Source organism: Centrocercus urophasianus, unplaced genomic scaffold (genome assembly GCF_019232065.1).
Source record: "Centrocercus urophasianus isolate 14NV4802_14NV808 unplaced genomic scaffold, USGS_Curo_1.0 seq_16, whole genome shotgun sequence".
Taxonomy (NCBI): domain Eukaryota; kingdom Metazoa; phylum Chordata; class Aves; order Galliformes; family Phasianidae; genus Centrocercus; species Centrocercus urophasianus.
This window is the reverse complement of record NW_024884711.1, coordinates 22,335,235-22,347,723: the sequence shown is the minus strand read 5'-3', so window position 1 is coordinate 22,347,723 and position 12,489 is coordinate 22,335,235. Positions and strand designations below refer to the sequence as shown.

The window sequence follows — 12,489 nt, the reverse complement described above, 5'->3', positions numbered from 1 at the left end:
AGGTCAATGAAAGGGGAAAGGGATAGGGAGACAGGAGCTGGGCTCAAGGAAGGAAAAAAATAGCAGCAACAATCTATAGAGGAGAACTTATTTTACTAACTACGATATCGGAATGCAAGATAACACAGTATATACAATCTAATTGAAATTGAGATTAATAAATCAAATAAGATAGAAGAGAGAGAGAGAGAGAGAGTTCCTGAGATCAAGTCAAAACTGAATAGCTTGGAACAGCTAGGAAAGCGCCTTCCAGCACCCTCTGCAAGGCAGTAAGAGACCGCCCCACCCGGAAGGGCCAGATCCCATGACTTCCATAATATCTAGGGATAGGTACCTGGAATTGGAGCATTAACACTTTAACTCTCAGTGCACTACATGATGTTATGATGTGGAATACTGAAAACCAAAAAACACGAAACTGTGACACAGATCTTTAAGGAAGCTTTCCTTTGGGCACAAGAGCTCTCCATACCCAGATGTAGCAAGTCAGTAAGGCAAAGGACCAGCGTAGCTGAACTGGGACCTACTGGTCAAATTAGAGGAAGAGGAAAATGCACAGGCAGTAAAAGCAGATACAGGTGCTCTTGGAATAGCACTATAGGGATGCTGCTGGCTGTGTAGAGATAGGGTCAGAAAGGCCAAGGACCAATTGGAACTAGACTTGGCAACGGGTGCAAAGAATAAAATACGCTTCTACAGATACATAAACCAGAGAAGGAAAGCACAGGAGGACATACTCTTCCTAGTGAGCAATACAAGCAGGCTAGTAACAAAGGAAAAGGAGAAAACTGAGGTATTCAATAATATTTTTTGCCTCAGTCTTCACCGGTAATTGCTTTTCACACATGTTTCAACTGCATAGTTTGGAAGCTGGGGACACCTAAGTAATTTCTCTGCTGGTGTGAGCCAACATCAAGTTCATGATCATGTGAGGGATCCGAACATCCGTAAGTCTATGGGTCTCAAGGAAGCTCACCCCAGAGTCCTGAGGGAACTGGCTGATACAATTGCTGAGCCACTCCCAATGACACTTGAAAAGTCAGGCAGACCTTGGTGACTGGAGAAAAAGGCAATTTTGCGTACATTTAAGAGTACAAACTTAAGATAGGACAAGGCTTCAAAGTAAAACAGTGAAGATTTAGACTGGATATGAAGAAAAAGCTTTTTACAATATAGTTAACGAAGCACTGAAGCTGCCTAGAGAAAGGGTGGATGCTCCACTCCTGGAGAAATTCAAGGTTCTTCTGGACAAGGCTCTGAGCAACTTGGTCATGCTGTAGGTAGATGTTCCTGTTCAATGCAGGGGAGTTGGACTAGATGGCCTTTAAGGGTCCCTTCCAACTCAAATGATTCTATGATACTATGGAAGTCTAAAGAATACCTTTTAGTTTATTTTTAGTTTTTAAAGTTTACATGAAATTTTAAAAAATGTGAAGGAAGCAGAGAACTAGAAAATTCATGTAAGAACTTTTTTAGTCATTTAATACATATATCCCTTTTCAAAAAGTGACAACATTCCAGAACACTTATTCACCCTATAACTCCCACGAATAACAAACTGAAGATATTCTTCAAACTCCAAACTTCTAATTTGTAGATCATAACATAGATTATTGGAACTTTTTTAATTTATACTGTTGTAGGCTCTTCATTTTTCTTCACGTACAATTCACTCATCCTCAGATATGTAAGCAGAGGCCTGTGTAGAGATGTTATCAAGAAAAACGTGAGATTTATATGAATATTAGGTTGAATGCTAAAGAATGTTTCTTGAGAATAGCAAGAGAGGCTGTTTTCCTCCACTGTATCAGCTGATGATGTACTTCCTAAGAAAGTAGTAACACTTACAAATCACAGATACAATCTTCCAAAAAGATTTGAAGTAAATAGATAAATGAAAATTAAAGTCCATCCAAGATTGATGGCACTAGGCAGCAATAGAATTAATACTTGTTTGGGAGACATGCCATGATAGTGGTATCCAGAGACACTCGTAAGAAGCTTAGAGATCAGAGGAGATTAAACTGTTTGGACTTCACAGAAACTTTTATGACTAAACTCCAATCCTAAAACCACTTCTAAGTAAAAGCATGAAAACAACCAGCTTCTGGATTTCAAGAAAGTGGACTGAAGAGTAAATTTTTCTACAAAATAATTAAAAAAAAAAAAAAAGTCTATTACCTGTGGTAAAGATAAAATTGAGCAACTTTGTGGTTTTTTTTTTCTTTGTCTTATTTTTCTGAGTTCTCATACGTCTTCTGTACTTCACTTTCCTTAGCCCTGCAGGAAGGATTTCCAAATTCATCAGCTGCTGCCATAGTAAGGCTGGTCTTATCATCAGTGAGTAAAAACAATAACTGTGTGTACTTTCAAATATCTGTCTTTTTTTTTTTTTTTTTCCTAATAACTTTTTATTTCAAAATATCTTTTAAAAGTCCTGAAACAAGTTTTCAGCCTTTCTTTACGACACAGTATTACAGTCCAATCAAAATTAAATGTTTGCTTAGTTTTAAAGGTCACTCAATAGCCATGCACCAAACTATCTTTAAAGGTAAAGCAGATCTAAAATACATTTTCTCACATGAATTTGGGTAGAAATCCTATGCAAAATTTAAATTCTTTTAATATCAGATACACTATTCTAATTTCTTACCATTGGTTATTTTAAGCTAATTAAGAACTACAACATGAATTGTATTTATTGACTATACTAAAAATATCATAAAAGGAAACAAATTATGTTGTACGGAATACACATTCACATGCAAAAAAGATGGAAATCTGTAATTCTTTCTATCCTAGGTGGGCAGAATTAATTTCAGATTTGATCACCTTGCTTCTTATCAGGATCATTGATGAGGAGGTGCAGAATTACTGCATTAGCAGAAATCTGACAGCTGGACTCTAAGAATAATGGACAAAACTCCTGCATGTGGCTCATCAAGAAGACACAGAGGCCAGATTTACAGTGATCACTCTGAAAAAAAATCTACCTTGAAGAGAAGAACAGCAGCTGTATCAATCTTAGCTGAAATGTCTGACAGCAGAATATCAGTCTCTTTCGTATAACGTGGTATCTGCCCAAGTGAAATTACATACCATGACATCAGTGAAAGACCTCAGTTTTCCTACTAATGATGGAATGTAACTATTTCATAAAAGTTAGTAGCTAAACACCAGCAGCTAGAATCCTAAAAAAAAAAGAGTACAGAAATCCAAACTGCAGTTTCTTTGTGCTGTCTTCAGGGAATACCATCTCTGCCTTTACGAAGAGGAAAGAGGAGCTTTAAAGAAGATACTTCAAAATTTTAATGAAGAAAGAGTATTGTCAAGCTGTGAAAAATGTTTATCTTCTAACAAAACAGAAAGAAATACGCTGGCTACTGATAGGCCTCTAGCAAGCAGCAACAAAACAAGGCAAAGCATGTGCTTTGGTTAATAAGCGTTTCTCCTGTGCCAATGGGAAACTCACAGTGGATAGAGGTAAGCACACATTTAAGCCTTTGAAGAAACCGAATTTTAACAATAAAATCAATATGTGTGAAATAAGAATAAAAGGGAATAACAAAGTATGTTTTTATGATTTAAAATAAAATGGGGAAGCAATAGTAATTTAATAGAACTGAATTACATTAATGAATAAATAAATTAGAAAATATTAAAAATTGTGGAACTTTATTTTAACAAAGATTTCACTTTCTAATAACACCAGTAAGGTGTGTGAATTTTAATGCTTCTTTGTTCCAATGCTGAAGACTTAAGTGCTTAACTTTTATCAGCAAAACAATTGAACACACTCACAATTGGTAGCGCAGCCTGAAGTTTATGTAAGAGTGAGAGCTCAACTCTAAAATGCCTACAAAATTTAATCCCACAGGTCTATAAAACAGCACAGAATGTTTGTATGATAGTAACAGTATTAGTGGTTGAGTTGGTTAAGTTGCACAAAGTAGACAGAATTCTTCATTTCTTTCTGAAAATTACTTAATACTTTCCAATTAATGAGCAGTTTAAGCATTAGAATGGAGAAGAAAAATTCATACATTTATTAATTGTAATTTTGGCTGGAAATTACAGCCACTGTCTGATACTATTTAAAGTATGATGGAAGCATGCTCCCAAATGCTCCAGAAAACAGCTAACACTTCTTTACTGGCCTTCAGAATGATGTTTTTAGTTTCAGCAGCAAGTATGTGACCATTAAGAAACAGAGAAAGTAGCACTGAATTAATGTCCCTTTTGTTTTCTAGTAAATTCATGTTTAAAGCTTTAAAGAGCTTAAATATTTCTCTTAAATATATTTTAAAATGTGTCAAGGGCAGACAAGGGCATTTTTTCTTGTGTCTCTATTTGGAAAAACAGGAACACATATTCTTTTCAGCTGTGATGAAGAAGACCCTTGTCTCACCTTATAAAGAAAGAGGTTTATTTTCCATATATTGGTCTTTCTGAATATCCACAGAAATTATCTGTATGTGGTGAATACAGTAATATTAGTAAAAGCCTAAAGAACTACCAACTAGTGAGTTACTAAAACATTTCCCACTTTTACATAACATACTTTTAAAACAGAAAATAAAAAGCATTGCAACAAAATATTCTACTTCCCAACAATACTTAAATACCAACCCTAGTCTCTAAGGACACTTAGACTTTGCCCATCACTGTATTAATCTCTGTCGTAATGCTCATCACACACTGTGAAAGCCTTTCAAATAAGCAAATGAAAAAAGCAACTGAATCCAACAAAAAAGTACATTAACAAAAAGGCAAATATTTTAAATCACTGCCAAATTAACCATGTCCAATTGACCTGCAAGATTTACTGCATGAAACACGAAAACTGCAGATATTTGGTATTTTGCAATTGCCACAAAATAATTTTTCTTCTCCAGTGAATGTTCTTGCTGCTCAGGTTGAGTCTGCCCTTATTATATAGTTACACTAATGGCTAAAGTTATCTGGTTAACTCCATTGTCAGCAGTTCATCTACTAGAACTAGAAACATACCAAAATAAGGACAGCTGTATTAAGTTCAGACCCCTGATCCACGGGAATAGCAACTGTCTACAGAAAAGAACCCAGCATAAATTACAGACATGCAAATACACTTTTTTTTCCTGCCTCTCCATAGCAAGGCTCAGCCAAGTACCAAAACAAAGACACACTCTATCTGGAACTTTTTTGTACTAATACAAAAACTGTAATTATTTCTTGAATTCTGTGCCTTTTTCTGCTGATTGTGTGCTTTATGACCTTTAAAAGCATGATGCATTGGAAATTTTAATTATGTTCCTAGAATTTTATTTTTCAGGTATTTAAGATCGCTTCTTTCTTATTAACAAACTATGAGTTAAACAAACAACAACTTCCACAGAACTTTACTTTTTTATTTTCAGGAACATATGGCAACATCTGTTGTTTCACTGTTGGGCAATGACTTATTAGCAATGACTTGTCTGCTATATAAAGTAGGAACTGGAAAAATTTAAGTGCAATTACAAATACATATACACAGACATTTAAAATAATAATTTGAGAGCAAATACTTAAGTCAAAAGACTAAGTATTATGCCCATCAAGACAACTTTCAGTTCCTGTAGAGCAAATATGAATTGCTGTTTGTTAATGTCAGGATGTTCTTAATTAGAGAAATTAAAGCAAACAGAAGACACTTCAAGTTTCAGACATTTATTAAACCCCATCAAAACACTTTCAAACACATAACCAAGTGCAGTGTGAGGCATGTTTGAGTAGTTCCTGGATGATTAAGCATGGTAATTGTGCGGACAGATTCCGGAAGACGTTTCTGTGCAGCTCGTGAAGATGTGCGTGATCTTTAGAAGTCAGGACGGTCCTTTTTGAGCTTACTGTAGTCCACATTAACTGAGTAGAACTAGGCAAGAGAGATTAAAAAAAAAAAAAAAAAATTGACCAGAATGAGAAGCTCAATGATATGATACGTTCCATGGCATTTATTAAAAACATCTCTCACTTGAACTTGTTAGAAAACTGAAATAATTATTTGAATCTTTACAATAAAAAATAATAAGTATATACAAAATAACAAAAAAATCTTTAAAGAGCATAACTTACGATATTATCTTCATTCTGCATACAGTGTTAGAAACTCTAAATTTAAGACGAGGCAGAGCTGGAGTCAAAAACTGAAGAAAAACCCCACAGAATCTCTTACTTAATATCCAGAATTAGAAGTCCATACACTGGAAGTTGAGACAGTACTTGGTTTATCCTATTTTCCCCAGATTTCTGTAATCCTATTTGCTGAAGGCAACATCTAGCTTGCCAAGTAGCATAAAGGATTGTAAAGTGTGAAAAAGCAGCAACACAAGGGAACATTTAGAGCAGTGCTGCTAAAACCAAGATTGGTTTAAGTAAACTTAAGTACTTTAGGTAAACTTAAACTACTACTGCAAGAAATAGCGAAGAAGAAAAAAGGTAAGAACAGGTATAAACACTCATTTTACATTAATAAAGTTGGATCCTGCTACAGACCATTTGAAACAGTCCAGATAGTTACTGAACACAGTGAATTTACAGAGTAAGGGTATACTTTGGCCTCCAAGCCTGAATTAACATCAAGCACATGACTGTAAAGAAAAGCCCAGAACTGAAAAAGAAATTAAGATTATTTTAATACATTTAAATTATATTTTTTTCTCTGCAATTTATAAAATAATCACCAAGTTTTCAACTGTTCTCTTTATAACATTGACTTCCTCAGTCTTTCCAAAGAGAATTTTACTAAGAAAAGAAAAAAGCTACTTCATCAAAAGCTAAAGCTCACTATTTTACCAGAGCTTTTCACTGAACTTTTGCCTCTCCATTTCCCACAGTACAGCCTTGGGAAAAAAAAATCCACAATGATACATAAACCCAAATATGGTAAATTCTGTGGTTGTATTTGTATTCTAAGGCAGATGGGAATGCTAAGGCATGCACTTCTTGAAAGAATTCATGCTGCGCGCTGCATTGGATTTGCCTCTTTTAGATATATAGGAAACAGCTACATTCCAGAAACAATAATAAAAATAATGTATTACATTCTTCTTAGAATTTTAAGGGAATCACAACATATTTTATTCTGAAATGTTTCTTTCACTTATCTGAATGACTGGCATACTAAGATACAGTGCTGAGCAAACACTAACAGAAAACATAGCATGTTTGTTTTCTTAAAAGTTTGAGGATAATTTTAGAACTGTCCTTAACAGAAGTCTTTAGTACATAGAGTGCAACTTCTGTTAAGTACAAAAAGCTTTACACATCCTCATCTGTTTCCTCATTAGCTCCCTGAAATAGGTTGAATACCACTTAAAGAAGCATCTTATTGCATCTAATATTAACAGTTTTCAAACAATTATTTTCAAACTGTACAATTGCCAATTAGAGTTTATATTAAAATTATTAGTTATTATTATTGGAATTAATATTAAAAGTATAGTTTATATTAAAAACTGACATTATCTTACTTTGCTCCCCATGAGTAAACGCCAACAGTTTAGAATTTTAAAAGCTTTAGTTCAGAACTTCAGAGATTCTGTCCTCCTCCCTGTAATCTTTTTCTCCACGCATTATGGCACTTGTATATTCTCCCTCTGTTATACAATTCCTCTTTCTTACACTGCAGCATATATCTGACTAATCCTGTGCAAAGACTTTGTTTGCTCCAGTATCAACCAACTTGAAGGCAAGGTTACGAAGCTCAAACAACTCCATCTGTTATGACTTCAAAAGACAAATCGTAAGTTGCACAGCAGAAGAAATCTATCACTCATTCAGTTGCTTTCTAATAAACTCAAATGTCCTAAAACAATAAGCTACATTTTTGGTACTATGTTTCCAACAAGTATGTGGTTTTCATTTTACCTTGTACTGGTCATTGGGAGCCAGTTTATTCCAAGGTTCTGGATTATTTTTCTTGTCCCAGCTATTGAAAGAAATACAGAACATGAGAACATACTCAGAAAACTTCACTGCCTTCAAAAGAAATAAAATTTATCTGTATACTGTGGTTATTAGCCATGGACAGTCATCTATCTAAATAAAGTTTCTGTAGAACAAGCTGAAGTTCTCTGTCAGCAACCTCTAAATACTGTAAGGTAAAGTCACAAGCAAACCTCCAAAGCAAGGAAATCTTCTCACATCCATAGCAGTAATACTGGAGCTAGGTATACTAAGGCCTACAGAAACAAAAACCAGCATTCTGAAATTTACTTTCACATAAGAAGCAAGATAACTGAGACTGTAAGTAACTGTTTACGTACCAGACATCAGGGTTGAACACTGCCAAACGCATGACGTACAGAGCTGCGCCAATGCCTCCTGAGCCAATGATCAGAAACAGAGGGATCAACTAGAACAAGAAAGACTTCAGATGACGGACTGCAATGTAACAAGACAGTATTATTATGAGAATTTCTGATGGCAGCAATGATAAACAGCCAGCTTCCGTGTTCTCAGCTGTAACACACGGCCCTCTAAAACCCTGCAAAAGGGCTCTGTGTGCTGGGTAGAATCTGACATGGAAAAACCGCTACTATATCACAGTCACCAAACATACTGTAACAACGCATTCCTCAGAAACATTTGTTCGCCAAGGAAAGAGAGAAAGATGAACCCAAGAGAGGAAGAGGTATCTCGTGCCGTCCTGGTACAGGCCCAAGCACAGCAGAGAAATGCAGAAAAAGACGACTGGGCCGCGTCCCGCCGATCAAGCGGGAGGTGCCCACCTCGAGGCCGTGGCACGGCGGGAAAGGAAAGGGCGAAGAGGGCAGCAGCCCAGAGGGGCCAGGCGGTGCCGAGCTGCCTCAGCGACCGCGGATACTCACACTGGGATGCTTCCTGGCATGGTTGACCATAACACGAAACATAGCTGCAGCGGGCGAAGGTCTCCCTCACTACCCGGCTCCAGAGACCGTCCTGCCCCTTCTGCGGCCGAGCCCCAATGTCACGGGAAGCCCCCGGCGCGGCAGGTGCCCGCTGCCCGGATGTAGCAGCTCCGGCGGTTGCCTGTTCGCCTGTCGCTAAAGCCCGGCCCCGCCGGCGCCCCGCCGCAGCACCCGCGCTAAGATCTCCCCTCGTGCCCTGCTTTCGTACAGCCCCCGACCGGCAGGCAAGCAAGCAGCGCTTGCCGGGCGAGCAGGCACCTCCCGGGGCACCCCGCGGAGCCCCAAGCTGCGGGCAGCCGAGCAGGCGCCAATACCGCCCCGCTCCGCCCCGCTGCCGGGGGAGGTGTGAGCGGCGCCTGCGCTGGGTCCGTAAGGGCATGGCGGGAGGCGCCGCTGAGGGCCCTTGGGGGCCGCCCTGGGCCTGACCCCGTGCTGGCCCTCCTGCGGCGTGCGCCGCGCCGGGTGGGGGAAGCGGCCGCCTGGAGCGAGTGTTTGTGGAGGCTGCGTGGTTTTGCTTGTGTAACTGTCTCCCCGGTTAAGAGGTTAGGAGGAGGTTAAAGGATGGAACAGGACAGGGTTGCAGCGCCTCGAAGAAAAATGAGAATTTCGGCGTAAAACGGCCGCGTTCGTGATTCCGTTGGAGTCGCTGTGGTGAAAACCAGAACTGATAAAATAGGACCATAATTAGTGTGCATCAAGATGTTTTTAAGTACTTCTTCTTAACTACTCAAACTAAGTGGGAACAGAATAATCTGTATCAGAAATAATGTAGTTGACAGGACTGGGAAGGTCTCTCTCTATACTTGGTACTGGTGAGGCCACACCTCAAGTACTGTGTTCAGGTTTGGCCCCTGACTACAAGAAGGACATTGAGGCCCTGGAGTGTGTCCAGAGAAGAGCAATGAAGCTGTGAAGGGCCTGGGGCGCAAGTCTTGTGGAAGGAACAACTGAGGGAGTGGGGATTGTTTTGTCTGGAGGAGAAGAGGCTCAGGGAAGACCTTACCACTCTCAACAACTACCTGAAAGGAGGCTGTAATGAGGTGGGGGTCAGCCTCTCACACAACTAGTGATGAGAGAGAATGGCCTGAAGTTGTGCCAGGGAAGGAAAAAATTTTGTCTCAGGAAGAGTGAAGAGGAATTGGAAAGTCTGCCCAGAGGTGATCGCGGTCCATGGAGGTGATCAAGGAAAGGGTGATAGTAGTACTGGTTCATGGACATGGTGATGATGGATTGATAGAGCAGATGATTTTACAAGTCTTTTCTGACCTTAATGATTATATCCTCTATGATTTCCAGGTTTTCCCAATGAAAATATCAGTTTCTCTATGTAGTTAACAGTATCGAAAATAAATTGTACCACTATTTCTTGTGTGTCATAGAAATGCCTGAAACCTCCAGGGTTAGCCTGGAAGGTTATGCCCTTTAGTACAGTAGTTCAATTTTGCACACACACACACACACACAAAAAAAAAAAAAAAAAAAAAAAAATACCATTTACCTAAGCAGCTGCAGAACAACCATGGAGAGACTAGGTAAGTGCTAGCTAGACAGTCATTAGCCACATGGGGCTACTGAGCAAAACTTGCCTCACATTATAACAGTTTGCTTTAGGCTGTATGTCTGACGTATGGCTAAGCAGAGCTCAGAAGCTTTGAGAAGCCTTTTTTCTGACCTGCTAAGATCAGACTCAGTATTCCCACTAGGCATGTCTCAGGCAACTATTTTTAGGAAGCACATAAAGGATTTTACGTGCTTCTCGGGATGATTTTTTTTTGAGGATTTATACTTTTTGAGCTTTTATGAATTTAAAACCAACGTGCAAAATGTGTCATGCTTTTTATCTTTTTTTGTAATAGATTTTAAGCGTTGTATATGTCAGCTTTTAATGCCTGGGCCTGTACAACTCAACTCTTTCATTGTTCATATACATACCTTGCTATTTATGTTATGTAGATTATTGTATGTCATAATTAATGTTACAGACAAAGAAGTAAATTGTGAAAGCAAGCAGAAAACAATTTTTCAGTATCATTTTAGAAAGAATGCGGTTGTTCTGAAAGTACAGCCAGACTAAGCATTGCTGAAAATGCAGTTTCACTATTGCTTGGTTTGGTGAAATTCTGAGTATAAACACAAGCAGCCTCAGACTGCCTTGGTGCAGGATCTGTCGTTCATAGAAATACTTGCCTAGCTGTCAGATTTGTGTGCCTGGGCTGTGCTGTCAGCATTTATATGCTCATATAGGTGCATACAATGCAGCATGAGTCTACGTTTGTGTTAATTTATAGTAATGGTGTTATTATGTTGGTCTTAGTTGAAGTTTAACAGTTTTCTATTGTATGTAAAGAATCCACCCATTGCCTTAAAGAGAGTATATGACAAATAGAAATTTTTACCACCCTTTCATCTGTTCATATAATCATAGAATTGCTATGATAGCTAATCTGTTGCTTACCTACTCAGTCAGAAAGTAAATACATTTATGTCTTCTTAAAGTTTAATGTCTTTGTTTTCATAGCTGTCAATCAATTTTATGATGCTTTAGTTAGACTAGTTACCTCGTTTATTCTGACTAAAGTTACTTTGTGTAGGTTTCAGCTGTCTAAATAAGTGAATCCATAAATCCTCAGGTGCTTCAACAAGTCATTGTGATGAACCAGTCCATTAAGTTCAGCAGTGCTGAGAATCAAGTCCTTGGGTTATTTTGGTGCTTTATTGTTTATTTTTTTTTTTGTACAGCCTCACTCATGTTTTCTGTATACTGCTTACCTGACTTTGCTTGCTCTTAGACTTAGGCTCACTTTAGCTTTTGGTTTCAGGACCTTTTCCAGATACTTTTTCTATTCTCTGGCGTTCTTGTTTCTAAAGGCTTTCTTTCCTGAACTTTATTTGTTATTATGAATCATAATCATAAGAGGTTCCACAAAATGGTGTATTCCATTAGTTCTGCCTTTATTGTTGTTACTATTTTTATGTTGAAAGTGATCAGTTTTAGCCACATCTGACCTCCTGAAGAATAGGAATATGAAGTCATAATAAAATCAAAGGCTATCTGAAGAATTGCACCCTTGAAGTTTGACAGAATTAGTTGAAAAAAATCAACAAAGACACAATTAGAGTCATGTTTGAAGTTACATATTTTAACTGGAGGAAAATAGGAAGGAAAGACTATTACATATGGTCACAGGTCAATAATTATGAATTATTCCGTATCATCAAGGATATTACTCTGTTACTCAGAGCAATGAATAGACTGAGGATTTTCTTTGGGAGATAACAGTTCTGGTAAAAAGGCAAGAGCTTTTTGAAAACAATTCTTAGAGCAAATTTTAATTGTAGTTTCCATGGGAATAAATAGGAGGCATTACTTTTGGAGCAGTCTGCATATATGGTAAGGAAATGTTCTGTTCTTTCATTTAGGCCTGTCACCAGTACAAGATGATAAAGTTTCTTGTCTCTATACATTCATTAAAAGTACACAATAATCCTGGTACTGTATAAAAAGTTGGAAGGAATTTATTTATGTTATATAGCATAGCCTACCATAGAAGTAAAGTGTCTGTGAAATAGAGTACTA

General features: G+C 37.9%; 1 protein-coding gene across 1 annotated transcript; it reads right to left on the bottom strand.

The window, feature by feature from the left end:
• Positions 1-5,675: 5,675 nt before the first annotated feature.
• On the bottom strand, positions 5,676-8,981 carry NDUFA4 (NDUFA4 mitochondrial complex associated). The gene is made up of 4 exons (XM_042817565.1): positions 8,853-8,981; positions 8,289-8,377; positions 7,891-7,951; positions 5,676-5,896 (listed from the first exon to the last, which is right to left on the bottom strand). Exons 1-4 carry the CDS (start codon positions 8,892-8,894, stop codon positions 5,840-5,842), a joined length of 249 nt encoding a protein of 82 aa, XP_042673499.1. The 5' UTR covers positions 8,895-8,981; the 3' UTR covers positions 5,676-5,839.
• Positions 8,982-12,489: the final 3,508 nt, after the last annotated feature.

Bases quoted from the DNA above. Each gene is read 5' to 3' on its own strand.
- NDUFA4 (XM_042817565.1), bottom strand. From the start codon at position 8,894: ATGTTTCGTGTTATGGTCAACCATGCCAGGAAGCATCCCAGT. The intron at 8,378-8,852 runs GTGAGTATCCGC...TTCTTGTTCTAG, and splicing joins ATGCCAGGAAGCATCCCAGT to TTGATCCCTCTGTTTCTGAT. The intron at 7,952-8,288 runs GTACGTAAACAG...TTCTTTCAATAG, and splicing joins GTGTTCAACCCTGATGTCTG to CTGGGACAAGAAAAATAATC.